Genomic DNA, 26,538 nt, shown 5'->3' on the forward strand with positions numbered 1-26,538 from the left:
CCACATCTCTCAGAAAATGAGCATGTATAGCAAGACACATTGCTGAATTCAAACAAAAGGCATATGATGCTTTGGACACTCTATCATAGTATGCCATTTAGTACTTTATGATAATTTGCATGCAAGAATACATGCTTCCATTGCTGCCAGAGGTGGAGCACACTGTGTACTGAAGCAACTGTTTGGGTACTCTTTACTATGAGACATGCTTCATTTGGTCTGAATTTGTTAGCATATACTTCTACAATGATGAACTAACTGTCACCTTAGTTGTCAATGAAATGACCTTGTCCTCAAGAGTAATTTTTTCCAGCAGTGTATTGCCACTCAAACATCTCTAATATGCTGATAAAATAATAATCTTGCTATTGCAAGTTTATACGCTGACAGTACAAATACGATTTTAAAGCAGAGAAAATAAAGATATTAGTTTACTTCCAGCCTTAGAATTGGGTATATATGTGGACTCAAACAGATCGGTATGACCTGGAACAAAAAAAAAAAAAAAAAAAAAAAAAAAAAAAAAAAAAAAAAAAAAAAAAAAAAAAAAATGATGATCTGATAAGAAAACTGAAAATCCTCAGTTCATCCTTAGCCATCGCCCAGATAACAGCTCTGTGATGGAACTTGTATTAACATCTCAGTATAAAAGTCTGTACAAGTCAACATCTCTATATGTCAGTTGGCTAAAATGTAAAAGTTCCTCAGATTCCACAGGTAACATCCCATACACGTACTCAATTGCATGCACATCACATAGTAACTAACATGTGTGAAAGTCCATGCCTGGATGTCATCATTATAATATCTGTGTGTAAGAAGTTCTGGCTAGAATCTACACAAATAACATCTATTCATCAGCATCTGAAATCATGTGCAAAAAGTCAGAGCCTAACTTTCACCCATTTAACGTTTCTACATCAAACTGCCTATTGGCTTCTGTCTCGGCTTCTTCAGCCGACGTTCATCTAATGATTTTTCTGACGTTTCGCCAGCAGGAGTGGCTGGCATTGTCAAAGCTTCACCCTCCATTGCCGGTGGTGAACTGGCAATGGAGGGTGAAGCTTTGACAATGCCAGTCACTCGTCCTGGCGAAACATCAGAAAAATCATTAGATGAACGTCGGCCAAAGAACCCGAGACAGAAGCCAATAGGCAGTTTGTCAACAAGTGGCCACGAAAGCCTTAACAATTTTGTTTCTACATCAATTTGTGTAATCATCATTGCTGCTATCACCAGTATGAGTGTCAATTGTGTTGAGTGACTATGCAAACAAAACCACCTTTGTGATGAAATCTGGCCACTGTCCAAGTGTTCTGCAGTTTATTGGAAGTATCTATCTGTAATTAATATTCTATGTGAGAGATTACACTGATCATCATGCAGTCATTAATGATAATAAATGAGAAAAGCAGTCATGTTAACAAAATACTATGTTGTGTCCATTAACCTACTTAAAAGCTCATTATGAAACCAGATTACAGGAAAACAATGGACTTTTGATGATGAGCTACTGAAGGTTATCAAGAAATCACAGGTAAGATATGTTTCAGATAATTTGATACACTGAAGGCAACACACTATCTTAAGCAAACATTCTATTTAAGGAACATAAAAGTAACTACAGCTGTTCCCTCTACCATTCATTTTCGCTGTAAGGACTGTTATTTTGAAAGGCTACAAGATTTTCTGCTATTTTGTTGTTTTGATTCAAAAAAGAACACCATCTGATTAATAGCAAAATCCTGTGCTAACATGATATACAAATGAGCAAGTGTACATAGTTGTGTGTTTTGGTAAATTTGAGTAGAAAAGTCATTTTGAGAGTCAGAACTATCTTTACTATGTATGACAGTTTAGTGTGGAGCATGGTCTGTTGTGCTTATTCTATTAATTTGCATGAGATATTCCTTACATACTTTGTGAGGCAACAAAAATTGTAGCACCAATGCTTGAAGAGACTGCTGCACTGTGCACTGTCCCAATGAATAGCAATGACTCGAACATAATATACAAAATATGTCTGCTTGTGTCTGTATGTGTGGATGGATATGTGCGTGAGTGCGAGTGTATACCTGTCCTTTTTTCCCCCTAAGGTAAGTCTTTCCGCTCCCGGGTTTGGGATGACTCCTTACCCTCACCCTTAAAACCCACTTCCTTCCGTCTTTCCCTCTCCTTCCCTCTTTCCTGATGAGGCAACAGTTTGTTGCGAAAGCTTGAATTTTGTGTGTATGTTTGTGTTTGTTTGTGTGTCTATCGACCTGCCAGCGCTTTCGTTCGGTAAGTCACCTCATCTTTGTTTTTATATATAATTTTTCCCACGTGGAACGTTTCCCTCTATTATAATAATATACAACAAGAATGATGTCAGTACAAGCTGTGCAGACTGTCATTTGACCGTCAGATCTTGCATGTACTTGATATGATGGAACCAGACTACACAAAAACTCCCTCAAACAATTAAAGTAGCTTTATTGACCACAGACACAGAAGACAGTGAAAAATACACAGCTTGTTCAATTGGTCTGATCTGGCAATTCAGAATCAGTTAACATGCAGGGAACAAAACATCAGAGTTATCTCATAACTATGCCAAATCCTTATGTGCATGCGAGGTACAAAATATAAAAATCATAAACGAAGAATAACATCTCTAAAAGACAAGTACATAAAACACAGTGCATCTGTTGTGTGGCAAAAAATGTTGGATAGCACGGTGTTTGTAAATAAATGCACACGGCACACATGGTGCAACACTACATAACAGAGCACCACAAATGTCGACATATACTGAACCTTTTTGTAATAGCAGTTTTTGTTTAATTCGTTGACTGTCATAATCTGAACTGGATCTCAGTTAACATAAAGGAGTACGCTAATGTCTTGTCTGGTGTACGGTCAAATGCAATAAAATGCTATTGTAGCTACAAGCTGTCAGAATACTGTTTTAATAGATGCTGGTGTTGAATCAAGATTTAAGAAGATTTCTTCTAGTCAGGAGTTGAACAACTAGAACAAGGCAGATGCGTAGTTCACTGGTAACACACACATCAACCAAACTCTTGCGAGTTCTAATCTCAGGAATTTCATGTAACATATAGTTAACTATGAGCAAATATTATCTGGTTCATATGCAGTAAGAGCCAGTCTGGTGATGATAAAATGATGAAATGTTAAACTGTACACTTCATGAAACATTAAACCGCAAAAGCCTTCAGCTATAGAATAACCCTTCAACAGTGGAGGAATTCCACAGCAGCTGAAGCTCACCATGTCTTCTGTGGAGTTTACTCATGCAGCATGTTGTGCCTGATATCCTTATTAAGTGATTAACTTCGGCAGAATTGTCTGAAGAGATTTCGGGATTGCATCCAGTCATCGTAAACTTCACTTGTGCCTGATATCCTTATTAAGTGATTAAGTTCGGCAGAATTGTCTGAAGAGATTTCGGGATTGCATCCAGTCATCGTAAACTTCACTCCAAGATTTTATGACTGGTCACTTGGCAGTCATCTTCAGGTGACCCATCAAAGACTGACAAAGACATTCTCTGCTTCTTCCTATATAGTGTGCTGAGAGTATTCCCGCACATTCATGACAATACTCTCAGAGTGCTGTATACGGCAGAGTGGAGAACTTCTTCATCAGTCTTCGAAGGCTCACCTGAAGATGACTGGCCTGTGTCCAGCTGAAATATCATGGAGTGAAGTTTATGACAACTGGCTGCAATGCCAATATCTCTTTGAACATTTAATCACCTGGAAAAATGTTAAATTTCACACTGGGTAAAATTTTTGAAACTTTGCCTCTTTTACTGTCAGATCACTATACTGAATTTTCTGTCATATGTCAGTGCTACTAATGGAATGTCACCTCTTGACAGATAACATTTGAATGTACAATATACAACATTGTTACTAATTGATTTACCTATATAAATAGTCCTTTGTTATAGTTCATAGTTTTCCACAAACTCAAAAATGAAGTTTCAAAAACGCTGAGTTGCAAAGAATGAAACAGCTTTCATGTGCTTCATTACATAGCACAAGCATAAAATCTACAGTACTCTAGTTAGGGACTGCATATTGAGAATGTTTTAATGTATTGCATCTTTCAACTTTTTCATATGTCCATGCACACAACACATGAATTTAATTAGTATATACATACTAAATAAATACTCTAACTAACAAAAAAGATCATAAGGAACGTCAAGCATGTTGGAGAATTCAGCACCCTGACCAGAATGCAAGTACAAAAACACAGCACCTGAGGCACTGTCACCGCATCTCATTGTTCCATGAAAATACGTAAGTGTACCAATGCACAGAGCTATGAATAGGAATGATCACAGCAGCCCAAATTGAGATACTAGTTTCACTGACAAGGTACAAATAAAACCTCAATTTTTCTATAAAAGATGTTGCTTATGACCTATATCAGAATTCTTTTAAGGCGCATGGAACTCATATCAGGCAAGAGTAACAGAGGATGTGAAGACACAAAAAAAGGAGAGAGTGAGGTGACAACCACTAATAAAAGCTTCGAAAGAGGTATACAAGCATGCTCTATTGATGAACAGAACTGAATGAAATATTAAGATAAACTCTAAGGGGTGCACAAAAGAGTATCATGATACACTATGAAGAAATTACCTGAATGTGGAGTACATGCACTGACAAACAAATGATTACAATTTCAGAAAATGTGGGTGACTTAATCAAGAGAAAGAACTTCACATATGGTGCAAGTCAATAATCTGTTGGTCCATCTCTGGCCCTTATGAAAGCAGTTATTTGGCTTCGCACTGACTGACAAAGTTGTTGGATGACCTGCTGAGGGATATTGTGCCAAATTCTTTCTGATTGCCACATTAGAGCATCAAAATCCTGAGCTGGTAGAAGGACCATGACCACAATACTCCAAAAGCTCTCAACTGGAGAGAGATCTGACAACTTTGTTGGGCAAGGCAGGCTTTGTCAAAGACAAAGACATGCAGTAGAAACTCCCATCATCTGCAGGCAGGCATTATCTCACTGAAATGTAAGCTCAGGATGGCTTGGCGTGACAGGCAACAAAAAGGAGCGTATATAATAGTCGATGTGCCGCTGTGCTGTAAGGGTGCCATGGATGACAACCAACAGGCTTCTGCTACAAAATGAAAAGGCACTCCAGACCAACCCATTACTCCTGGTTGTCACACCATATGCCACACAACAGTAAGGTTGGTATCCCGTCTCTGACCAGGGCATCAGTTCAAAGTGGGACTCTACACTGAGGGCAATTCTGCTCCAGTCATTGAGATCCCAGGCTGAATATGCCCAACACTACTTCAAACAGGTTTGTTGGTGTAAGGAGGTTAACAGCAGTTGGAGTGTGGAATGGTGTGAGCTCAGTCCCCTTTCTGTCAGCTACCTATTAATCGTCCTTGTGGTCACTGAAGCACCAGTTGCATGTCAGATCGATGATAAAGAAGAATCTAGGGCTCCGTGTGCCTCTCTTATGATTGCTCAGTCCTCAAACTTTGTTGTCCTTCTCTGTTGACCACTTCCTCCTTGACACTGTGTTCAGTCATGGTTCACCCACTCCTGCCAGAGTTGTTGAATAACGGCATTGCTCATATTCAAATGTCAAGCAATTTGCCGATTACTCCAACCAGATTCTTTGAGCCCAACTACACGTCCTGTGCCAAGTGTGGACATTTGCATATATTGTTGATACATCTATCTGCGAGGCTCAGTTGCTGTTAAGCAATGTACATGGAATGAAATTCACAAAGAATTTATGCCCTGCTATCCACACTTCTTCACTCCACCCCTTTGTCCCCTTCAATTTGCACATTTCTAGACCAGTCCCCCAAAATATCAATTAAAGGATCATGATTGTCTCTGACAAGAACTTCCACACATTTATTTACACTCCATATTTCATTATCTCCCTGCATTGCAGCCAACCTCACATACTGCAGTTTTTATCTCCATAAAGCTTCCTAAAAATTTACTTTGTAGTTACACAGTGTATAAGACAGCAGTGCCAATACATAGCTTTCCTTTAAGTACCTTATTGTGCTGCCTTTTGTTTCTTGGAAGTTTCATTAATGTGTAACAACTCACATCTTCCATGTGCAGGGTCATGCTATATAGTGTGACATGTGTTTATTTACATCTTGGCCATCAAACATTTTTCGCACCAGCTGCCAGAGGAGCTGTCTTAGTAGTGTGCTTACTGTTAGTCTTGTGATTTAGTCATATTCCTGTCAAGTTACTTGGTTACGAACTACACTCCTGGAAATTGAAATAAGAACACCGTGAATTCATTGTCCCAGGAAGGGGAAACTTTATTGACACATTCCTGGGGTCAGATACATCACATGATCACACTGACAGAACCACAGGCACATAGACACAGGCAACAGAGCATGCACAATGTCGGCACTAGTACAGTGTATATCCACCTTTAGCAGCAATGCAGGCTGCTATTCTCCCATGGAGACGATCGTAGAGATGCTGGATGTAGTCCTGTGGAATGGCTTGCCATGCCATTTCCACCTGGCGCCTCAGTTGGACCAGCGTTCGTGCTGGACGTGCGGACCGCGTGAGACGATGCTTCATCCAGTCCCAAACATGCTCAATGGGGGACAGATCCGGAGATCTTGCTGGCCAGGGTAGTTGACTTACACCTTCTAGAGCACGTTGGGTGGCACGGGATACATGCGGACGTGCATTGTCCTGTTGGAACAGCATGTTCCCTTGCCGGTCTAGGAATGGTAGAACAATGGGTTCGATGACGGTTTGGATGTACCGTGCACTATTCAGTGTCCCCTCGACGATCACCAGTAGTGTACGGCCAGTGTAGGAGATCGCTCCCCACACCATGATGCCGGGTGTTGGCCCTGTGTGCCTCGGTCGTATGCAGTCCTGATTGTGGTGCTCACCTGCACGGCGCCAAACACGCATACAACCATCATTGGCACCAAGGCAGAAGCGACTCTCATCGCTGAAGACGACACGTCTCCATTCGTCCCTCCATTCACGCCTGTCGCGACACCACTGGAGGCGGGCTGCACGATGTTGGGGCGTGAGCGGAAGACGGCCTAAAGGTGTGCGGGACCGTAGCCCAGCTTCATGGAGACGGTTGCGAATGGTCCTCGCCGATACCCCAGGAGCAACAGTGTCCGTAATTTGCTGGGAAGTGGCGGTGCGGTCCCCTACGGCACTGCATAGGATCCTACGGTCTTGGCGTGCATCCGTGCGTCGCTGCGGTCCGGTCCCAGGTCGACGGGCACGTGCACCTTCCGCCGACCACTGGCGACAACATCGATGTACTGTGGAGACCTCACGCCCCACGTGTTGAGCAATTCGGCGGTACGTCCACCCGGCCTCCCGCATGCCCACTATACGCCCTCGCTTAAAGTCCGTCAACTGCACATACGGTTCACGTCCACGCTGTCGCGGCATGCTACCAGTGTTAAAGACTGCGATGGAGCTCCGTATGCCACGGCAAACTGGCTGACACTGACGGCGGCGGTGCACAAATGCTGCGCAGCTAGCGCCATTCGACGGCCAACACCGCGGTTCCTGGTGTGTCCGCTGTGCCGTGCGTGTGATCATTGCTTGTACAGCCCTCTCGCAGTGTCCGGAGCAAGTATGGTGGGTCTGACACACCGGTGTCAATGTGTTCTTTTTTCCATTTCCAGGAGTGTATATACGGTATTGATTCATTTTTATATCTCAGGGAAGACTCTACATGTTGTGAAACTTCTCAAAGCCACTGCATCTTAATAGTTCCCATTTCTGTTCAATGCAATAGTTTTGTTCATTCCTTACTTGAGAGTTTACACTCATATAATGTTCAGACTAGAGCTCAACACTACAAATTCAAAGGTCAGATGGTGGAAAAGCAGCCAGGCTGACATGATCTAGCCTGTACTACGGCATATGAAGAACTCAAGCTAGTACTTAAGCCTTCTACCATGACTGACATGCCGGAAGTGACAGAACTGTCAGCATCTAGACTTTCTGTGTGTTTACTGCTCTTCTTGTCAAACAACCCCATGCTCCGGATTGTGCAAGTGGGGGCCAGTTTTCTTTATGCTGGAATCACCACAGATTCCACAAAGTCTGGCCATCAGTATGCAGCAGCGATTGAAGATGTAATAACATCATCATCACCTACAATAAATTCCTATAAGAAGCTGAAGACAGAATTAATTCATAGAGGCTCAGCATCTCAAGAAGACCTTAAGTTTTAACTCAGGAGGATATCGGCGACTGGAAGCCATTGCAGTATATAAGGCACTTGAGAAACAAGGTCAACACTGCCACTGTACCTGACAACTTGCTATATGCGTTATGGAGTGGTCACCAGTGCTCTTGCATACAGTGACTGACCTAGCTGTAAAGATAATGAATGCAATGATACCTGCTCTGATAAGAGCAGTGACAACATCGTGTAGCACCATATCAACAATGATGATAACACATGTTGACTATGACAGTCTTGCAGGCAAGGTTGATGTGCTCAGCAAATAGATCTGAACTGTTATCTAGGCACTCTGCTTCCCCAGAAGGGGTTAATGTAGTGAATGAGCTTCAGTTCTCTTGCATTATAATGCAGTGCAGTGTTGAGTTGGGTCGTGTGCCCATGAATATAGAACTATATGTATAAGTAACATTACAGTGCAGCTGTCAATCACCTTTCTGTGTCAGCCACCATGGGCGCTGGTGTCAGTGGTGCATTATTCCAAGCCCTCAGAGAATTTTTAATATCTTTACAAGTGTTCTTGTGTTGTTCTTTTCCTTAGCAACAAAAAACAGTTTTATTTCAAGTACATTTTATAAATACTGAGGTGGACAGTTGTCAATCTACGAGCTTGTTACTTCCTTGTAAAGAGTTTAACTCCTTAGATGAATACAATAAAAAAAATAAAAAAACGGTTATTGTACATTGTGATAAGTCAATTCATGTACCTCCACGCTAGACACTAAATCAGTCAGTGACAAATCTAGCAGTATGCTCACAAATATTTTCATTTTTCTTGAGAGAAATGATGACATATTTGGAAATTCCAATTCCATTCTTTCCTCTTAAGGAACTCTATTGCTGATTTATGTAATTGTATCATTTGTCTTTGTCATGATTCAGTGCCTCTACTCATGAAAAAAGATGTATGCCTCAGGGGAATCACAGAATTGTGACAAAAGAGAAACAGCTATTTGCCAACTGTCACAAAATTGGAACAAATAGAAAACACCTCACAGACACAAAAGTGCATCCACTTTCAATAAGCTACCACAAGAATTCAAAAATCTTAGCAAAAATCCACGCACTTTCAAATTGAAACTGAATAATTTCCTCATAGGTCACTCCTCCTATTCTGTTGAGGAGTTCCTTGAAAAATTAAGTTGATTCTTGTGTTATATTGTTGACTGCGTTTACACAAACTTATGACTTGTCTTTTTTTTTGGGTTCATAAACATTTTATTTTATCTGTTATTACTTTTGTGTTGTAATTCCATATACTGACAAGTTCCATAACCTTGGAGATTTGCTCCTCAATTTGGTCCTAAGGAATTAAACGTGTAAAAAAATAAATAAATAAATAATAAATAAAAAAAATCTATTTAGTTGTTTCTGGCAGTACTGCTCAGGTGTGGCACCATTGTGTAAAAGAGTATCTTTGTTCTGTTTGTGTAAATGGTTAATAAACATTCACTGTTTGGATACTGTGCTCATACTGTTTATCGGGAGTCCCTTGAGAGGAACATTGACAGTAATACTCAAAATATTGAGTGTTGATTCACAACTGATTTACTTAGAATATGAAAGTATTTGATACAAATATAATTGTTGGTGTATCTGTATACGGGATATTTTGTGGTAACAATCACTTGAATACCTATAAATAATGAGGGGTGAGTTTTTGTATTTTTAAACTGGTCAGAGGCTTTTAATCTGTGATGAAATCACATTTTTATAAGGAGGGCTCAAGAGAACCAAAATATTTATAAAACATTGAAAAAAGAAATATAGGGAAGGGAGAATATCATAAGGTACAATGCCTAATAAAATGTCTACTGTTTACAAAAATATTTTTCACAAAGATGTAACCTGGTTTCTTATTTTTCCTTATGAGTGTGGTTTATTGAGTTCTGTTCTCACATGTACTTACCTCATAATCTAGAGCAACATCAAATCTTTTTCCCAGTGACTCCATGCATGTCTCTATGTTCAGAATTAATCTGACTGGTCTGTTCTGATGATAAGCAGCAACAGCACATGCAGCAGAAATTTGTACACTGCGTGAGATTTTACTTCCATAAGCCCCTCCAATTCTTCGAACTTGTATATTTATCCTAGTTAAATTAAGTAAAAGAAATGTGTGACTGAATGACAAATAACACTTTACAAATAAAATAAAGCAGATGCAAAACAAGTTCAAATGATAATAAATAATTTTTATATGAAATAGGTCTGTATTGAATACTGTGTTCATATTTTGAGACTACGTAAAAAAAGCAAAAATAAACTTGAAAGATATGGCATTGTTTCAGTCTCATAAAACATTGCTTGTTCTGATATTGATATAGCATCCAAACTGTGACTGGCTGCCAATCTTTCCAGTCACCAAAATCATCATTTGCATTACATTAATCATATTCCATGAATATGGAAGAGGGATCTCTAGAATGCAGAGAGAATTCCAAGCTGTACATTGTACTTAACATTCAGTACAACAAAATGACTTTATTTTACGAAATGTTGTAGTGTTAGAGCATTATAATTCCTTATATTACAACTTAATACATTAATTTTGAGAGAGTCTGTAACAGTACCCATCACCAGAGCAAACGGGGTTCCCAGCAGAAAGTTCTTTAATTCAGTCTTAAAACCCACTACATTACCCACAAGGCATTAAATATACTCTGATAGGTAGCAGAAGACATATGAATCCATTAGTCTGACAACTTGCTGTACTAATATGAAACCGTTGCAGTGTCTGTAAAGGTTGATTTTGGTTCTCATATTTTATTCAAGTTTTGACCTAATTTTTGGGAGAAGAGAAATACTGATCATGACAAAGAACATCAATGAATACACACTGAGGTGATAAAAGTCGTGGGATACCTCCTGGTATCATGCCAGACCTCCTTTCACGCAGCATAGTGCAGCAACTCAACTCAACAAGTCGTTGGAAGTCCCCTGCAGAAATATTGTGCCAAACTGCCTCTACAGCCATCTGTAATTGTGAATGTGTTGCCAGTTCAGGATGTTGTGCACAGTCTGACATCTCAATTATGTCCCACAAATGTTCACTGGGACTGATGTTGGGTGATATGGACAGCCAAATCATTCACTTGAATTGTCCAGAATGTTCTGAGATGGTGCACTGTCATCCATAAAAATTCCATCGTTGTTTGGGAGCATGAAGTCCATGAATGGCTGCAAATGGCCTCCAAGTACTGCCCACATAATACAGTCTTTAAATAGTTAAATGTCACCAGTAGGAATATTCTGTGCCTTATCCAAAGCATTTGACTGTGTGTATCATGGCATTATGTTACAGAAATTACAATTATGTGGTATAAATGGAAGAGCATATAGCTGGTTTAAGTCATATCTACAGAACAGGAAGCAAAAAGTTTCTTTATATGGTTTAAGTAATTTAAGGAAGTTACCCACTTCATCCAAATAGAGTGAAATTACATTAGGCGTACCACAGGGTTCAATCATGGGTCACCTTCTGCTTTTGATATGTATGAATGACATCCCTTCTTATCTGAAACAAGAAGCTAAACTGACACTGTTTGCTGATGATATAAACATCATTATTAATCCAGTGTAAGAAACTCCAATAGAAAATGATACAAATAATGTCTTTGGAAAAGTTATTAATTGATTTTCTGTGAATGGGCTTGCTCTGTGCTTTGAAAAAACACAGTACATCCAATTTTCTACTGCAAGGAGTACAATTCCTTCAATAAATATAACACATCAACAGAAGTCAGTAGCCAGGGTAGAGGGTACTAAGTTTATGGGTGTACATATAGATGAGACTCTTAATTGGAAAATTCACATTTTGGATCTCCTAAAGCAACCAGGTTCAGTAACTTTTGCAATCAGAATAATTGCCAATTTTGAGGATATATAAATTAGTAAGCTAACATACTTTGCATACTTTTACTCTTTGATGTCATACGGAATATTATTTTGGGGTAACTCAACACTTAGGAAAAAGCATTCACTGCTCAAAAGAAAGTGGTCAGAATAATGTGTGAGGCTCATAGTCGTATATCTGGTATGCATCTGTTTAAAATGTTAGGAATTCTTACAACAGCTGCTCAGTACCTTGAATCAGCAATTAAATTTGTTCTCAACAATGTGGACCAGTTTAAAAACAACAGTGACATTAATGATTCTAATACCAGAAGAAAGAAAGACTTACACTATCCTCTCCTTAACCTATCCCTTAGGGGTTGCGAAGCAACTCATATCGCTTGATACGGGCAAGTCTTCAGGTCCAGATTGTATACCAATTAGGTTCCTTTCAGATTACGCTGATACAATAGCTCCCTACTTAGCAATCATATACAACCGCTCGCTCACTGATAGATCTGTACCTACAGATTGGAAAATTGCGCAGGTCGCACCAGTGTTTAAGAAGGGTAGTAGGAGTAATCCATCAAACTACAGACCTATATCATTGACGTCGGTTTGCAGTAGGGGTTTGGAGCATATACTGTATTCAAACATTATGAATCACCTTGAAGGGAACGATCTATTGATACATAATCAGCATGGTTTCAGAAAACATCATTCTTGTGCAACGCAGCTAGCTCTTTATTCGCACGAAGTAATGGCCGCTCTCGACAGGAGATCTCAAATTGATTCCGTATTTCTAGATTTCTGGAAAGCTTTTGACACCGTTCCTCACAAGCGACTTCTAATCAAGGTGCGGGCCTATGGGGTATCGTCTCAGTTGTGCGAATCGATTTGTGATTTCCTGTCTGGAAGGTCGCAGTTCGTAGTAATAGACGGAAAATCATCGAGTAAAACTGAAGTGATATCAGGTGTTCCCCAGGGAAGTGTCCTGGGACCTCTGCTGTTCCTGATCTATATAAATGACCTGGGTGACAATTTGAGCAGTTCTCTTAGGTTGTTCGCAGATGATGCTGTAATTTACCGTCTAGTAAGGTCATCCGAAGACCAGTATCAGTTGCAAAGCGATTTAGAAAAGATTGCTGTATGGTGTGGCAGGTGGCAGTTGACGTGATCAGATGTCACTTCACTTTCAGATTGTGAACTTCAAACATGAACTGACATAAGTATTTATTTTTATTTATTTATTTGGTCCTGTTGATTACATATTATACAGCCAGTGTACAAGTAATATAGGACAAGTCAATTGATGCAATTACAGTAGTACATGAACATTTATACATCACATTGCCCAGACATTGGTTTATTTTACAAGAACAATTACTTGCATGCAGTATTAAAGCCTGCATTATGCCAAAAACAGTTTAAGTGATTGTTTAAAATAGCAGGATAAGTGACAGTGCATATTTTTATGCTACTGACATATATAAGGGAGTAAATTATCTTCCTGGTCATGGTTTGAACTGAACACAAGTTTTAACTGCATTCCTTAAGAAGAGGTTTAAGTGAATGCTCAAGAGAGTGGGATACATGGGAGTTCACATTTTCTCATAATGAAACAGATAAATTTACATTTTATCACCACAATTTCAGTTAAAATACAAGTAACAGCATCACACTTTATCTTTAAGGGAGTGCTTTTCTTAGGCAGTTTTCCCCACTCTTATACCTTATAACTCTAAGTATTCAATCATTTTATAGAAAGTTTGTACAATGAGGAATAATTTTAGTTTCATTTTGAAAACCTGTACATTATTTATTTCCTTTTTTTATATTGATGGGGAGCTTATTGAAGACCTTTATACCTGACTCAGTAACACCCCTATGTACTTTACTGAGAGTTGCAGAGCCTTGATGAAAATTTTTCACCTGTCTTGTGTCATGGTTGTGGATGTCACAATTTTTCTGAAACAGTTCCCTGTTATTGGCTACAAATAACATCAGTGAGTATATATACTGACCTGTGATTGTAAGTATCCTGAGAGATTTGAAGAGACCTCTGCAAGATGTGCCATTAAGGACCCCACATATTAGCCTCACTGCTAGTTTCTGTATTCTGAAGACTTTTTCAACATTTCCCCAGAAGATTATGCCATAGGAGAGAAAAGAATGGAAATATGTAAAATATGACAACAACATTATTTCTCTGTCTACTAACTGATGGAGAGCTCTTAGTGCAAAGCAAGATGAGCAAAGTTTCTTGACCAGCTGATCATTTTGTTCTTTCCATCTTACATGACTGTCTATCTGGATACCTAGGAATTTTGTATGTGTTGTTTCATTAATTTTGTGATTGTTAACATGTATTTCAGGAGCTTTTTTTTGTCAGAAACTGTATCATATTGGTTTTTGAAAGATTTAAGGTTAGGCTATTTGCAGTGAACTATTTGTGTATTTGAGTAGAGACTGTCATGGCTGTATCCTGCATTGTGGAGTTGGGTCCTTTTATGAGGATACTTGTATCGTTGGCAAACATTACTATTTTTACTCTGTTGTTAATTGCGATTGGTAGATCATTAACGTAGATCAGGAAAATTAATGGCCCAAGAATTGAGCCCTGTGGGTCTCCATACTTTATATTTCCCCAGTCTGATGTTAATGCTGTTCCTGTCCCCCTTAAGACAACCCTTTGCTTCCTGTTCTGTAAGTATGATTCTAACCAAGTCAAAGATTTGTCTTTAATGCCATAATGTGGAAGCTTTTTTAAGAGTGTGTTGTGATCTACACAGTAAATTATTCTTTAGTGAAACATGGCTCACTATCCTCCTACAGAGATTGTTGATATGATGTTAATTTTAGGTGAATGCCATAAGAATTACGCTGCAGTTGTGGCATTGTATGCGCGTTGTTTCCCAAACAGACAACATCCAAACGAAAACATTATTTGAAATTGCACTCAACGAGCTCGAAATGTATACATGCACCATCCACCTCATCATCCCGAATACAATGGCAATGATGCTCGTACCCTTACCGTTCTCGCCTGCGTTCAACTGGATCCTGAAATGAGTAGTTGTGTGATTCAGAGACAAACTGGAATACCAAAATCAACTATTTTGAGGATTTTGAAAGCACATTAATATCATCCGTATCATATCACACTGTCACACTGACACAGGCATTAACGTTGAAAGATATGCAAATACATGTGCATTTCTGCCAGTTGGCCTTGGAAATGATAATAGGTGGCAATGATTTTTTTTTTAAATACATTGTGTTCACCGATGAAGCCACATTCAAAAACAATGGGGAATTAAATCATCACGATTGTCATTATTGGTCTCCTGTCAGTCAACACTGGCACAGACCCATTAACAATAAACACAAATGGTCGTTAATGGTCTGGTGTGGCATTTTAAATGGTTACTTGATAGAACCATATTTTTTTGACCGAAATGTTACTGACGAATCTTATCTACAACTTCTTTGCAATGATTTGTTGGAGATTATGGAAGATGTTGATTTATAAACTAGGCAATGAATGTGGTTCCAACAGGGCAGAGCAGCTCCCTATTATGCTAAAAATGTGCAGAATGTTTTAAATTTACAGTACCCTGATTGGTGGATAGGACGCAGCGGACCAATTCAGTGGCCTCAATGTTCCCATACCTAACATCTCCTGATTTTTTCTTGTGGGGTTATTTAAAAAATATTGTTTATGAAAGACAGCCCACAACCCAAAATGATGTGGAACAACGCATTCGAAGAGTGTGTGCAGCCATATCACGGGATGTGCTGCTCAAAACTGTGGACAACTTTCGCAGACGATTGACTTTACGCATTGAAGCAAATGGGGATAATTTTTAACAATTTATTCGTGGCTAATTTCATTAATTAAGCACCCCAAATTGTGAGAGGCAAGGGGACTCACACTAATGAAGCACCCCATGGGAACATCATTCTACTATGTCCATGTCATTGTTGCTGGGTAACGTTAAAAGTAGGATACAGTACATTTTGTACAAAAATAGCTTAATTTGCATAACAAAAGAAATGGGGCATATTTTTTATCAATTTGATGCACCTTTCTCGGATAATTCTAAATAAATCGGAGTTTTTCCCCAATTTTACTTTTTTCTCGATTTCAGTGCCATCTGTCAATGCTTTAAAAAATGTTTCAGACAAAACTTGATTACTTTTTATGCAGAATCCGAATCTGCAATAAAAAAATGGGTGTTTCCATTTAAGACTTAAAACTTGCCCCCCATCCCACCCAAGGGGGCGCGTGCTGGATATCACGTGTTAATGTCCCCCTTTGAGCTTACGAACTTGTCTTACCCACTATTTTAACCTAACCACAGTCTCTGGCTGCCCAGGCATGTTTGACAACCAGCTATAAACTGTGAACAGCAATGAACTCTGCCTTGAAAACTTGTCATGTCAGTCATGTGCAACTATGTGTTTCCATGGAACTGGTTATCGTAAGGCTGTAACATGACACTTTACTTATTAATTGATATGTAACAATGAATAGGTTTCCTGCTGGGTTACCCCACTTGCCAGATTTCAGCATGCATATTAAGTAGACCAACATATAGAAAATCTACTCAGTGAGAAGAATAATTCCATTCTTTACAGAAAACATGTGGTCACACATAATCTGAGATTACAATAATGCTAGGAGTGTGTTGAATGATGAACATCTACCATTTCTTTTAGACAGGGGCTACTGCTGTAACTTCTACCATTCCATAACAGTAAAAATCATCAGGCGTCCCACACCATAATGTGTCTGCTAATGATTAATACTGCTACTCTAGAATTCATTTAAAAACTGGGTACATCACTCTACCATCTGTCAGGTTATAGGAATACAAAATGCTACAAGTTATATAGGTCAAATACTGCCTTTTGTGAGTGTAATATAATATAATTAAGACCAAATGCATTTCACATTATTTTAAAGACCCTCAGTGCTCAATGTAACAATATACTTTTTGTACAGTTTTTTCTGGAGGTGGGGACTCAAGGTGGGGACTACTCAGGAGGACATTGTTATCAGGAGAAACAAAATGGCATTCTACGGATCAGAGCGTGGAATGTCAGATACCTAAACTTGGCAGGTAGGTTAGAAAATTTAAAAAGGGAAATGGATAGGTTAAAGTTAGACATGATGGAAATTAGTGAAGCTTAGTGGCAGGAGGAACAAGATTTCTGGTCTGGTGAATACAGGGAGATAAATACAGAAACAAATATGGGTAATGCAGGAGTGGGTTTAATAATGAATAAAATAGGAATGCAGATAAGTTACTGTGAACAGCATGGTTAACACATTATTGTAGCCAAGGTAGACACGAAGCCCATGTCCACACAGTAGTATGAGTTTATATGCCCACTAGCTCCGCAGATAATGAAGAGACTGAAGAAATATGCGATGTGATTAAAGAAATTATTCAGATAGTTAACGGAGGCAAAAATTTAATGGTCATGGGGGACTGGAATTCAATAGTAGGAAAAGGAAGAGAAGGAAAAGTAGCTGGTGAATATGGACTGCAGGTAAGGAACAAAAGAGCAAGCTCCTGGTAGAATTCTGCACAGAGCATAACTTAATCATAGCTAACGCTTGGTTTAAGAGTCATGAAAGAAGGTTGTATACGTCGAAGAGACCTGGAGACGCTGGAAGGTTTCAGATAGATTACATAATTGCAAGGCAGAGATTTAGGAACCAGGTTTTAAGTTATAAGACATTTCCAGGGGCAGGTGTGGACTCTGACCACAATTTATTTGTTCTGAACTGTAGGTCAAAACTCTTCAATGCAAAATAGTAGGAATTTAAGGAGATGGGACCTGGAAAAAATGAAAGAACCAGAGGTTGTAGATAGTTTCAGAGGGAGCTTTAGGGAATCACTGACAAGAACAGAGGAAAGGAATACAGTAGAAGAAGAGTGGGTAGCTTTGAGAGATGTAGTAGTGAAGGTAGCAGAAGATCAAATAGGTAAAAAGACAAGAGCTAGTCGAAACCCTTATGTAACAGAAGAGATATTGGATTTAATTGATGAAACAAGAAATATAAAAATCCAGTAAATGAAGCAGATAAAAGGAATACAAATGTCTCAAAAATGAAATCAACAGGAAGCGCAAAATGGCTAAGCAGGGATGGCTTGAAGAGAAATGTAAGGATGTAGAAGCATGTAACACTAGGGGTAAGACAGATACTGCCCATAGGAAAATTAAACAGACCTTTGGAGAAAAGAGAACCACCTGTATGAATATTAGAAACTCAGATGGAAACCTAGTTCTAAGAAAAGAAGGGAAAGCAGAAAGGTGGAAGGAGTATATAGAGGGTCTATACAAGAGAGATGCACTTAAGGGCAATATTATGGAAATGGTAGAGGGTGTGAGAAAGGAGATACAATACTGTGTGAAGAATTTGACAAATCACTGAAAGACTTAAGTTGAAACAAGACCCTGGGATAGACAACATTCCATTAGAACTACTGATAGCCTTGGGAGAGCCAGCCATGACAAAACTCTTCCATCTCATGAGCAAGATGTATGAAACAGGTGAAATACCCTCAGCCTTCAAGAAGAACATAATAACTCCAGTCCAAAAGAAATCAGGTGTTGACAGGTGTGAAAATTACCGAACTATCAGTTTAATAAGTCATGGTTGCAAAATAGACAACATTCCATTAGAACTACTGATAGCCTTGGGAGAGCCAGCCATGACAAAACTCTTCCATCTCATGAGCAAGATGTATGAAACAGGTGAAATACCCTCAGCCTTCAAGAAGAACATAATAACTCCAGTCCAAAAGAAATCAGGTGTTGACAGGTGTGAAAATTACCGAACTATCAGTTTAATAAGTCATGGTTGCAAAATACGATAGCTAAATAATTCTTTACAGACTAATGGGAAAACTGGTAGAAGCTGATCTCGGGGAAGATCAGTCTGGATTCCATAGAAATGTTGGAACATGCTAGGCAATACTGACCCTACAACTTACCTTAGAAGATAGGTTAAAGAAAGGGAAACCTATGTTTCTAGCATTTGTAGACTTAGAAAAAGCTAGTGACAATGTTGACTGGAATACTTTCTGTCAAATTCTGAAGATGGTAGGGGTAAAATAACCAGATGGCAGTTATAAGAGTCAATGGGCACAAAAGGGAAGCAGTGTATGAAAAGGGAGTGAGATGGGGTTGTAGCCTATCCCCAATGTTATTCAATCTTTATATGGAGCAAGCAGTACAGGAAACAAAAGAAAAATTTGGAATAGGAACTAAAATCTATCGAGAAGAAACAAAAACTTTGAGGTTTGCCAATGACATTGTAATTCTGTCAGAGACAGCAAACGACCTGGAAGAGTAGTTGTACAGAATAGAGAGTATCTTGAAAGGAGGATATAAAATGAACTTAAACAAAAGAAAAATGAGGATAACGGAATGTAGTTGAATTAAATCAGGTGATGCTGAGGGAATTAGATTAGGAAATGAGACATTTAAAGTATAAGACGAGTTTTACTATCTGGGAAGCAAAATAACTGGTAATAGTTGAAGTAGAAAAGATATAAAATGTACGAAGGCTACAGCAAAGAAAGAGTTTCTGAAGAATAGGAATTTGTTAACACTGTGTATAGATTTAAGTGTCAGGAAGTCCTTCCTGAAAGTATTTGTATGGAATGCAGCCATGTATGGAAGAGAATCATGGATGATAAATAGTTTATGCAAGAAAAGAATAGAAGCATTCAAAATGTGGTGCTACAGATTAATGCTGAAGATTAGATGGGTAGATCATGTAACTAACGAGGAGGTAGTGAATAGAATTGGAGAGAAGAGGAGTTTGCTTGAGTAGAAAAAGGGATTGTGCCACAATCGGACTGCTGGCACAGGAAAACGAAGCCCAACTGACGGACATAAACAACATTGACAATGAGCAGATAGACCATTCCATCAGAATCACCTGATGATGGCGGAAAGGTTATTTGCTGAAATATCGTGGGTCTTCAACGATCACATCCGGCTGAACACCCAAGAGCTCTGGAAACAACACATACACTGGGAAAGCCTCCGATCACATGCTCTTACCATGTTAGTAAAAAAAAACAGTAATCAGAGTAAAGGGTAAAGTGAAACTTAAGGAACATTGCTGGCCCCTCCTTATCAATTATCAAGCTCCAGATTTCAACTGTTGTTAAACTACACATGAACACAACATTGCTTTTATGTCAAAAGCAACTTAAATGAGTTCAGGACCAGATAGACCAGACCCCCTAACAATACCGGAGGCAAATTGGACCTTGGTATACTATGACACACTCACAAAGACTGCAAACTCATACAAATTAACATGCTTAACACTTTTTAATAAACTTGTTTTATCTACTTGGATACTGCACTATAATATTTTCAAAGTTCAGTTACATGAATGGTTATTCAAACACCCATTTTATAAGACAGCAGAACTATTTGAAATACACATGACTGACATTAGTATTTAAGAACATTTCTACAAGATGTGGAATTAAATTGCAAAACCTTCTCTGGAAAAATTATTGTTAATTGTATTGTTAATGTTAAAACCTATTCCACAGAAAGTGGTTAATGGTGAATAAACTGAATATTGTACATATATTTTATTATTAGTAGTACTCCTTTTTTTTTTACTGGGAGATGATGTACCTCGTTTGTGCATGAGCACGCTCTTGTGTGTGTGTGTGTGTGTGTGTGTGTGTGTGTGTGTGTGTGTGTGTGTGTGTGTGTGTGTGTCTTTCATAAATTTTTGCTTTACAATGGCAAAGGATCTGGAAGAGCAGTTGAACGAAATGGACAGCGTCTTGAAAGTGAGACATAACAGTCTAATTGATACCCATATCTTAGAGTATAAACTGTAAGAAACCAGGACTACGGCTGCGACAGATCATTTGCAACGATGAGTACATGATATTAAATCAAACTTATTCACAGAAACATTTTAAATGCAGGATATAAAATGAACATCAACAGAAGAAAAATGATGATAATGGACTGTAGTTGAATTAAATCAGGTGATGTTGAGGGAATTAGATTAAGAAATGTGACACTTAAAGTAGTAGATGAGTTTTGCTATTTGAGAAGCAAAATAACTGGTGATTGTCGAAGTAGAGAGGACGTAAAATGTAGACTGGCTAAGGTAAGGTAAGAGTTTCTGAAGAAGAGAAATTTGTTAACATCGAGTATAGGTTTAGGTGACATGAAATCCTTTCTGAAAGTATTTAGATGGAGTGTAGCTATGAATGGAAGCGAAACATGGATGCTAAATAGTTTAGACAAGAAGAGAATAGAGGCTTTAGAAATGTGGTGCTACAGGAGAATGCTGAATATTAGATGGGTAGATCACATAACTACATTTGTGTGTAACCTAGTTTATGTGATAGTATTCTGTGGTGTCTAGTTGGGTTGTTTTTATGCTCCATATATTTTATAAGTTTGAATTATATTCAATGTTGATTTGGTCATTTATCATGTGTTTCTCTTGTATTACTATCTTTTGGATTTGGAAGTCCTCATGTAGCATTTTTCTTACTACTGAATCTGACTATTTTCATGTCTGTTTTTACTGTAGCAGTTTTCTTGGCAGAGGTGTTCTGTGATGTTGAATGGCTGGTGCCATATTTCCAAGCGCTTTATGTTATTTACACCTTATTTTAAAAGTTCTACTGATATGCCCTAAGTATAGAGCATCACAACTGGAACTGGAGCTGGTTAATTCAGGATTTTTGGAATATGTCAGTGTCAACTTTCTTCTTTTGACATTTCTGTATAGAGTTATTGCTTTAATATGGTTTTTCCCCCTAGTTTCTTGAGGATGTTTCCAACTCCGTATGTCAGTCTGTTTTCATATGTGAGTGTGAACCGGCTTTTCTGTGTTGCACCCTTATTATTTAGTGGTGGTGTTGTTAGTGTGTGTGTGTGTTTGGCATTTGTATGGTCTTTTGTTTTTTTTCTGTTTTTTTCTGGATTTCCTTATTCAGTTTTGTAACTAGAGATTCTTATTTCCTTATTCAGTTTTGTAACTAGAGATTCTTGATAGCCATTATTTTTGCTGTATGGATTTTTATATCCAGTTCCTTTTTATAGTAGTGTTTCTCAAGTGGTACTGTGTTTATTTTGTGGAGCTTATATGTGACAGCTGATTCTTTCTGGGCCTTTGGGTGGTTAGACGATCGTTGTAGTGTTGTGTCTGTTGTGGTGTTCTTCCTGTAAATGCTGAATGAGTGTTGGTTATTTTTCTTTGTAATGGATATATCTAGTAAATTTATGTGGCCTAACTGTTATTTCTCTAAAGTGAACTTTATGTTCTTGTGCAGAGTGTGTAACTCTGTATGTAGTTATCACATCTTATATTCTGGTTCATCTATCAAGCAGAGAATATCATCCATGTATCTCCACCAGTACAGTATATTGTCTTTTCCTGGTACTGTTTCTTTCTTCTGTTTTTACATGAAGATATTTGCTAACTTTTCTGTAAAGGGAGATCCCTTTGGTAATCCTTCTTGTAGGTAGTATTCTTTATTGAATTCAAAGTAGCTTCAGGCAGTAATGAGGTGTATAAGTGTGCATATCACTGTTGTGTGTTCCTCTGGTACTGGTAACTGATTGTGATTATCTAGATCTTTTTCTATTATCTTGATTGTTTCTTTGACTGGGATTGTGATGTACATGTTTCCTACATCAAATGAGACTAACATAGCTTGTCTGGAATATTTCTTCTGTTTCTTTTTTTTCAGAGTTCTGTCATTTTCTGTTTTATATAGGTGTGTGAATACATTTAACATATGTCTGGTGAGGATATATGTGGATGCCTTTCTATAATTTATGACCAGTCTCATGGGAGCCTAACTTTATGAATCTTTAGGTGACTGTTGAGTTTTGAAACATTATGCTTCATATGAGTCATACAAGTATTTGCCTGTCATCAAGTTTGTGTTCTATAATCTTTAATACATTTTCCACTTTTCTGTGGCACCTCTTTGTTGGGTCTGACTTCAGTTTTATGATTTTATTCTGTGATATTATTTCTTATATCTTCTTACTGTATTCTCATTTGTCTGCAAGGAACACTGTGTTCCTGTTCTCTGTCTTGGTTATTGCTATATTTTCTCTGTGTTTCGTAAGAATTTTCAGAGTTTTTGCATCTGTGGTTTTCTCTTGTTTTATTGTGCCCATGTTTTGTCTCTACGATGCTTTTAATTTCTTTGGGTATTAATTCTCTTGTTAGGCCTATGTTCATGGCACTTGTGTCTTTCTTCTGTTCTTGAAACAGTATGTTCTCAAAGTCTATGATCAAATTTTCTATGTAGTGCTCATTTACTTTTGTGTTGACAGTGTTTTTTAAACTTTTTTTAGTAGCTGTGTTTCTTCATCCTTAAGTTCATTGACTGTGAGGTTTATGAGGCTTGGTTAGAAATGATGTGTGTGTCTCTGCCTGTTTTGTTTGGGTCTTTGACTGTATTTAGTTTCTTATTCTGGCTTTAGTTTCTTATTGTGTCTTTTATTTAACTGTTCTATTGTATTATAGGTGTATTAATCAAATTTATCTAATATGTAGCCACATAAAAGGCTTGTATATTCCATACACAGCTACGTTGATCTCATTTGATGTAGAAAAAACGTACTCCACAATCCTGGTCATAGAAACAATCTACAATCAGATATTGGTACCACAGGAACAGATACCAGAGATAAGCACACTCCCATACCTTATTACCAACCAACACTACTCTGAATTCAATAAAGAATTCTACCTACAATTCTTTCCCATTTTGGGAAAGTTAGCAAATATCTTTACGAACAAAATAGATGAAGGAGTATTCCAGAGAATAGCATCAGGAAAATACAATGTATTGTACTGGTGGAGATACATGGATAATATTCTCTGCTTGGCAGATGAACCAGAACATAAAATGGGACAACTACACACAGAGTTAGTTATACGCTCTACACAAGAACATAAAGAGCAATTCAAGAAAGGACACTCAGACCAAATGAACTTCCTATATATATCCAGCACAAAGAAAAATAACCAACATTCATTCAGGAAAAACACCGCAACATAGACAATACTATACCAATCATCTGACCTCCCACAGACCCAAAAAGAATCAACTCCCACTTTATGCATACTCTACAGATTAGCGCTTACAACCCAACAAACACGACTGTAATATGGAGTTGTGTGTAATAATTGAGACAGCAAAAAATAATAGATAACAAGAATCTTTCATTACAAAATTGAATAAGAAAATCCAGGAAAACAGAAAAAATCACTATACAGATCCAGAGACCCACACCACCCACAGTAAACACATGTGCCAATAGCACCACCATGACACAACAAGGACACAACAGAGAAACTCAACAGAAAAGCTGGTACACATTCACATATGGAAACAAACTGACACATAGAACTGGAATCATCCTCAAGAAACAAGGAAAAAAAGTCATACTAAAGCATAACTCTATACAGAAATGTCTAATGAAGAAAGACAACAGTGGCAGTATTATGAAAAGGATAGTTTGTTAGTCACAATATTGAGGAGACATTGAATAACAGACTGGCACAAAAAAAGACTGTTAAACATCTACATCCATACTCTGCAAAGCATTGTGAAGTACACGGCAGAGGGTACATGCCAGTGTACCATGTGAGCTTTCAACCACAATGCCTTGTTCTGAAATAGGCAACACACGGTTTTTCAAAGTCTAGCCTCAGAGGTCAGAGACAGCAGTCATGTGTGTCAGTTGTGCTGGCATGAACGTGTCTGTGTTGTCTAGTTCAGAAGTAGGCCTTTCAGCTGTAAACTCACATGCTTAGCATTCTTTTTGTTGTGCCTGTCTACTACTCAACATCTTCTCTATATTGTGAGTAGCAATCTGTCCTTCCCATAATGCTGTCATTAGTCCATCCTGGATTTTTCAGGTTGTTTGAATATGACACTGACCGACCAAAAATCTGACAGTTATCAAATCCACTGTAACACTTGTGATGCTCTTTACTTAGGTCAGACCAGCAGAACTTTTGAAATAAGTTATAAAGAACACACAAAAGTATATAAATATGGCACCAGCTACTCAACATTTGTGGAACACCTCTCACAAGAAAACCACCACCTTACGACAACAGAATCAAACACGAAAATAGTCATCTTCAGCAATAAGAAACAGATTGTATGTATTTCACTGCCTGTGTGCTTCCTGAGGCATCAACTGTTATGAGCCTTTTCAAAATGTTCAAATGTGTGTGAAATCTTATGGGACTTAACTGCTAAGGTCATCAGTCCCTAAGCTTACACACTACTTAACCTAAATTATCCTAAGGACAAACACACACACCCATGCCCAAGGGAGGACTCGAACCTCCGCCGGGATCAACCGCACAGTCCATGACTGCAGCGCCTTAGACTGCTCAGCTAATTCCGCGTGGCTCAGAGCCTTTTCCCAGTATGTATTTTGACATGTGAAAGAGCCAAAACAGAAGATAGTAAATGATTATTGAAGCAGACAGTAAAGCAGACAACTAAAAATTTACCAGTTTTCTGGAACATCAAGTACTCTGGCAACAGCTACTTGAGTCAAGTCCATCCACTGTGTTGAAGGATAGATATCCATTCCATCCTCTATAGGAATACAGACACAGCTTTGTGTTTCCATTGTGAAATGATACTGACTTCCAATATCAAACTGACCTTTCACAACGTGTTTTGTTTTTGACTTTGCTGTAATAAAAATTTATGTACAAATTTAAAAGAAAACAACTTTTTGCCAAAAATAATTGATTGAACCATAATACCTGCTGCATAAGTAAGCTTTCTTGAAATGCTGATATTAAGTTCTAAGATAAATTAACCAAACAACAAATTACAATTAGTTTAATGCACTTTCTTTCATAGAAAGCATTGCCAAATTTAGAAACTTGGGTCATCAGTTACAAAATAATTTAGAAAATTAAATTAGGATAATTGTAAGTTTAGTAGTAAATTGTAGCCTGTGATGTAATTATTACATGTAAATTACAGAATAATAGTACATGTTATGTATTGTGTGATGTACTCATATATTAGCTGTATTTGACATTGTCAGAAAAGAAGAAATGTAGATTTCTTGGGATTAAAATTTAAAAAAAGAAATTAGTACAATTATCTATATCACACACAGCATAAAACTTTAAAATGTGATGACTAGTTTCAGTTAACTAAGCACTCAGCTTCAGATCTGAGAATGCCCATAGAACATAAAACTGCTGCTCAGTCTGTCAATCAGATAATTTCTTTATACAGAGAATAAGAACAGTGCTATCACATTTTCCAGGGGCATTCCTAATGATAACATTGTCTCTGATGAATACTTGCTGTCAGGGACAACATATTGGGTTCTATTTTTTAAGAAGTCTTCACATTCTTG

The 26,538-nt window shown here is 38.1% G+C and overlaps 1 protein-coding gene across 2 annotated transcripts in view; it reads right to left on the bottom strand.

The window, feature by feature from the left end:
* LOC126458039 (uncharacterized) overlaps positions 1-26,538 on the bottom strand; it is a 425,031-nt gene that overhangs the window by 135,215 nt on the left and 263,278 nt on the right. For both annotated transcript variants that reach the window (XM_050094831.1, XM_050094830.1), the window contains exons 16-17: positions 25,667-25,853; positions 10,172-10,355 (exon numbers count right to left, since the gene is read on the bottom strand). In XM_050094831.1, coding sequence (XP_049950788.1) covers positions 10,172-10,355; positions 25,667-25,853 — 371 coding nt within the window. The remainder of the gene's footprint in view (positions 1-10,171; positions 10,356-25,666; positions 25,854-26,538) is intronic.

Source organism: Schistocerca serialis, chromosome 2 (genome assembly GCF_023864345.2).
Source record: "Schistocerca serialis cubense isolate TAMUIC-IGC-003099 chromosome 2, iqSchSeri2.2, whole genome shotgun sequence".
Lineage (NCBI taxonomy): Eukaryota > Metazoa > Arthropoda > Insecta > Orthoptera > Acrididae > Schistocerca > Schistocerca serialis.